Source organism: Cibotium barometz, chromosome 15 (assembly GCF_041138505.1).
Source record: "Cibotium barometz isolate CiBa-2024 chromosome 15, ASM4113850v1, whole genome shotgun sequence".
Lineage (NCBI taxonomy): Eukaryota > Viridiplantae > Streptophyta > Polypodiopsida > Cyatheales > Cibotiaceae > Cibotium > Cibotium barometz.
In genome coordinates, this window is record NC_141060.1 from 40,499,061 (window position 1) to 40,504,958 (window position 5,898).

General features: G+C 40.8%; 1 protein-coding gene across 1 annotated transcript; it reads left to right on the forward strand.

Annotated features, from left to right (window-relative positions):
• The first annotated feature begins 3,214 nt into the window (after positions 1-3,214).
• On the forward strand, positions 3,215-5,404 carry LOC147631299 (protein MOS2-like). The gene has a single exon (XM_086809680.1). It carries the CDS (start codon positions 3,304-3,306, stop codon positions 5,326-5,328), a length of 2,025 nt encoding a protein of 674 aa, XP_086665806.1. The 5' UTR covers positions 3,215-3,303; the 3' UTR covers positions 5,329-5,404.
• Positions 5,405-5,898: the final 494 nt, after the last annotated feature.

A 5,898-nucleotide genomic window follows, 5' to 3' on the forward strand; every position in this document is an offset into this window, starting at 1 on the left:
AAGAAGAGTTCGTATAGCTCCAATGGTGGGGCAGAGTATGAGAATATCAGGGATGAGGTCACAGAGAAAGCATGCAGAGCTATGTCACTGATCATATGCAGGAGAACCCAGTGGACCGCTACAATAGGTAAAGCCACTGAACAGGATTGCTAAAGTCCATGAAGAGAAGGAAGAGGACTAGGCATATTACGTACATAGGGAAATGGAAAACTATCTCAAGAACCATCAGTCCAAAATCTGCAACTATTACATGCTGCTGACACAGGTCCTCAACTAGGTGGAAAAAAGGCCTCTTCCAAAACCCAAACCAGCAGAGCAAATGCAATTAGCATTACTGCTAGAGCAACCAACACTGGCAACTGAAGAGATGCAAGAGGGCCAAGCTGTCGTAGTGGAAACACAAGCCACAATGAAAGAGATAAAGAAAGGGAGGAAGAAGAAGATGGAAAAGAGATGAGGGGCATCATCCCGGACATGGCTGGCAGAAGAATCATGATCATTGAATATAACATTATATTTGCAACCTTTGTATAACATTATTTTGCATCGAAATATGAACATGCAACCTTTGTATATCTGGCTTTTCATCATGTAAATCATACTGGTATAAGCGCCAACTTGCCTCAGACGCACACATACCATGCATCCAGATATTGACCGACCTCATCAATAACTCCATGTGTATCGTGCAACTCTATAGTAGCTCTATCAAGTAGCTCTATCATGTCCTTTGTATACATACTTATACATAATATTTCACTGATGTAATGGTAGAGCATTAATATGGGATTTGTATCTCAAAAGGGTTATATGGAACAACCCAATGGCTATCCACCCAATGATCTTTTACGTGAATGAAACTACCATCATCTCATACCCATTGTCATCAACAATAGTAGTCTCAAAGAACTTTCGAGGATAACGATGTTTACAACTCCCACTATAACCATGCGAGGAGAGCACATATTTAGTTCCCCACATGGTCCATGGACATTACAATGACTGATTATGTTATGCAACTCCAGAAAGATCGCCTTATCTGGAAGTTCAGCACATACCAACTTATCATAGTGAGCAATCTCAGTAGGTTTACATCCACTTTCCAATATTAATAATCTATGTGCATGTGGCAAGCCTCTTTTTTGAAATTCAATAACAGAAACAAGTCCCACTACCCTTCCAAATAATGCTTTTTTTCACCAATAAGTGCATCATATCCTTATGCTTCTCCGCTGGATTCTATAATCCAATTTTGCTCTTGAGTTGGATTCTAGAATCTAGATTATCACAAAGTAGGATTCTGGAATCCACTTTGTCTCACAAGGTGAGTTCTAAAACCAAAATTTACTCAAAGCATAGATTTTCAAAAACAATATGCACTTCATGTTTAGCTTTTTATCGAATAATTAATATTTTAACAATAATACATATTTTTCTCAAAACTTTGGATTTCATTTCACTAAAGAAATTTTACAAGTTTGAATTTTTAACAGAATTGCAAAAAGGATTCAGGAATCCAAATGTTTCTTCCACTTGAGATATAGACTGTTATTTTTCACTACAAAATTTTTAAAAATAGAATTTAGAAATGAGAGTCATTTTTTCATTAAAAAATCCAAGTAACCAACGATTTTTTTTTAAAGGTCCAAAAAATGTTTTGTTTTTTAAATTTGCTGTTGTAAGATATTTTATACTTTTTATTTTTTCTAAGATTTTGAGGCAATGTAATAATTTTACAAAAAAAAGATTACTCCTAAAAAATCAAATTTCAAAAAGACATGCTTATCTTGAATAGAGTTTGCACAAAAAAAGACAGGTTTGTAGAGAAGATAGTTGAGTGCTCCAAAGCTCCAAACACAACTTGTGCATGTGAAAAATGAACCTCTCCCTCCCCTTTTAAAGCCTTATGGTTCCTAAGTTTGGAATTATTTATTCAATTAAATATTAAAATCATTTTCCTTTGAAAAAAGAATAACCCTACTAAGTCACCCCTTTAGAAGTCCAAGTTAGTTCATGTTGATTGTCACACTCTAACAAATGGAGCTTCTAAGTAGTCCTAGCAATTTGCAACCCTTTGCCCTTCTATCTCGCTACACCTTTTGTAAACACAAATTCGAAAGCTAATGAAGAAACTCCTTTTTCTAGATAGTGCTCAAGAAGAGTTTATTTTTATGTGGTCGAACGAGAACCGCAATAGCTAATGGCAATGTAGCGGTCATGAGAGAGATCGTGAGCAATGAGGACGACCACAAATGGTAAGGGGTGAGAGAAAGCAACGTCTTCTTTCAAGGCTAGTGATTCGGGAGACATGTAGAGATTTTTGTTGTGCTAGAAATTTCTTGAGGAGCCTAGGATTTCAGAAAATCCAACTAGAGTGTAGGAATTTTTTCAGTTTAGGGAGAGGTCCACAAAATGTGTTCTTAAGGTCTTGTGTGCGACGCTCCACCTTGTCAACTAAATATGCGGTTTCAGATATAGTTTGCAGAGCAAGTTTCTTAAAGGTATTTGGTATAAATAATGTGAGAATTAAAAAAATCTTAGCAAATGCGGCCCAAGAAAGTTTTTCTTTAACATTTAGCACACACTGAAACCCCCAATATTGTTTCCTAAAGCATTGGTTGGGAAACTTCATCACCTACTCTCCCTAACTCAAACTTCACTATCTCCCCGACAGTTTTACTAAAAGAGAGGTGTATAATTTATATACGGAGTCACAAAAAGAAAGTCTAAACCTCACTCTCTCACTTCCCTCTTTCTTGAGAATATGAAGATAAGATTTCTCTCATGTCAAAATTCCCAACAAGAGCAGGATGGGAATTTGCCAAATATGTGAGGAGTTGAAAGCAAAGCGAGACACAACAAATACTACAGAAGAAAAATGTAAGTTAAGTTTGAAGTTCTAGATCTTCTAAAGAATGGGTGTGTATGTGTGTCTGTGGACTGCCAAAAGGGTCTGAAAATTTAAGGCCTATTCTATGGTATCCAAACCTCTCGGAACAGGTTAGGGAGTTTCGAAGAAGAACTACTTACTATAGTAGTGATTGGACCTCATTAATTAATTAATTATTACTCATTGTAAAAAAAAAGGTTTGCAAAAGTTAGGGGACTAGTTTCTAGTGATTGGACCTCATTAATTAATTAATTATCACTCATTGTAAAAAAAAAGGTTTGCAATAGAAGGCACAAAAGTAACCTCGCTAAGAAATCTCCGCAACCAAAAGCCTCTCATACTCCAGGTCTGTTTTGTGTTGTTTTGGCCTGGAACACAGGAAACCCTACCTGCTACCCTCGAGGACCTTCGCCATGGAAGAGGTCGAGCAGCAGGAAACAGTCCCGAATGAGCTCAGAATGGAAGAAGACACAGACACAAGTTTGAAAGAAAAGTCTACAGATGCTACAGCGCTCAAAGCCCCCATGAAGTTTTCCTTTGCCGTGACTAAATCCTCTTCATCTCGACCGCCGCTATTCCCTAAAGCAGGCAGGCGAGAAGAAGGTGAGGTCGACTATGTCACAGAGTTTGATGGCATAGGGAGAAAACCCCCCATCAAAGTCATCCCCATGCAGGAGAATTCATGGCGCCCTGAGAAACGAATGAAGAACATCATGCTTGAATCGGACCTTACTTCCTCTACTGAAGATCGGTTTGAAACAGACACGCTTTCTGCTGGCCCTCAGCCAAACGTGCAGTATGGACTTCAACTGAAACGGAAGCCATCAGATCCTACAGAAGAAACCCTAGATCATCAGAGTGAAACCGTGGATGCCATGGGTAATGGCCATGATGTGCAGCCACCTGTTCGAGATCGTGAATTGCAGAAACTAAGGGAAGACGTGGAGGCCCTGCCAGAGGAGACATCCATGGATGCGTATGAAAATGTGCCAGTTGAAGAGTTTGGAGAAGCCCTGCTGCGAGGGATGGGATGGGAGAAAGGCAAGCCGATCGGACTGAATGCTACACATGTGGTCGCTCCTATTGAGCAGGTTAGGAGAGTAGGAAGAGAGGGCCTTGGTGCCATTCCTGCTCCTCGGCCAGAGAAGGTGAAAAAGTACATCAAGCCGGGGGAAACGAGGAAAAGCAAGCCCACGGTCGGGAGGGTGATGTGTATTGTTGTGGGAACACATACCGGCTCAAGAGGACAGATAGCAGAGGTGAATGGTAACACTTACACAGTAGCGCTTCTGAATGGGGGAGAGAGGGTGGTTGTTAGACAAGAAGAGCTAGCAGAAGTAGGTTCCTCAGAAGAAGAAAAGGCTATGAGCAAGCTTAGTGAGCTGCATATCGAGAGGGCTGAAGATGGTGATAGAATAAACCGCCGGAGCTTGAGTTCTGCAGATGGGGGAGATGAAGTACAGGGGGACAGATCTGGAAGCAGAACAAAGAGGAGAGATGGCATGGATGACAAAGAATTCAGAAGAGAGACACATTCTTCTGTTTCAATTGGATCTGGCAAAGAAACCAAGGTTCCTAGCCGAGAGAGGAACGACGACAGGATGGTAAGCCGGCATAGGAAATATGATGATGACAGACGTGGGAGGGAAGACAGGTCTAGAAGCAGAAGGGAGGATGATGATCATTTATACAATGCGAGTAGGGTTGACGATAGACACACGAGTAGAAGGGATGGCAGGGATGCACCCGACAGCCAAAATGAGAGATACAAGAACCGGAGTGAGGTCAAGGATGTGGATCGCCATAAAGAAAAGGAACGGTTTGAAGCAACTGATAGCAGGCATGGGAGACACGATCGTGGAAAAGAAAGGCCTGAAGCAACCGACAACAGGTATGAAAGAAAAGATATGGACAGTAGGGAGGGAGACAATCATAGAGATGCATTAAACTCTCTGAGCAGGGAGAAAACCAGGCCTGATAAACACGAGGATAGGGAGAAAAACTTTGGAGGGAAAAGAGGGTCCAAGGAAGAGCCTGCAGCAGGTACTGTTGGCAGTACTAGAGTTACGCATTCATGGTTGGCTCGTGATATTCGTGTTAGGATTATCAGTAAAAATGCTTATGGAGGGAGGTTGTATCTTCAGAAAGGTTGTGTAGTTGATGTTGTCAGCCCGTCAGTTTGTGACATTCAAATGGATGAAGGTGGGAAGATAGTTCAGGAAGTAAAGCAAGAGCATCTTGAGACAGCTTTGCCGAAACGAGGAGGCCGTGTTTTGGTAGTTGGAGGGAAACACCGGGGTCAAGTAGGGAAGTTGCAAGAGAGGTTATCTGAGAAAGGTGTTGGGCTTGTGCAGATGGATGAGAGTTTTGAAGTGATTTCCTTTAACCTAGATGATCTTGCAGAATTTGTTGGGACATTCAACGAGATGGAGCAATAAATTTCATGTAAAATTACTGCTTGCCATGTGATACAAAACAATGGGATTCTACAAGGAAACGACTGGTGTGTGGAAATGCTCTCTTTTTCTGGAATCTCTTATTGATTAAGTTTAAGCTTTGCAATCTTGACTACTTAAGTCTGTTTCACATTTGGCGTTCCATATCCATTCGGAAGCTTCTTTTTGTTAAAGTGTAAGATGCCCATACAATTGTGATTGGCTTCTAATGGTATTGGGCATTACAGATGTCTTAATAAGATATGAGTATTTCATTTAGCTTTCAAAGGTGGGTTTTTGTAGCAATGGAAGTTATTACAGGTGCAAAAGCTGTAATGGACTTTTTCTAGCCTGGTCTGTTAGCATGTTGCATGCATGCCTTTTTTTCATGAGAGTTAAAAAGTTCATTCCTAAAGGCTGCAGTGATATGCTTTTCTTGTGATTTAAAGTAAGGGGCCTAGGGTATTTTTGGAGAGAGAGAAAACTCCACTTTTGGAGTTACACGTCTCTCTCTCTCTCTCTCTCTCTCTCTCTCTCTCTCTTGGGGAAGCGTGCGAGCTGCATGCGTGGAGA

Coding starts and splice junctions, on each gene's coding strand:
- LOC147631299 (XM_086809680.1), top strand. CDS start 3,304: ATGGAAGAGGTCGAGCAGCAGGAAACAGTCCCGAATGAGCTCAGAATG.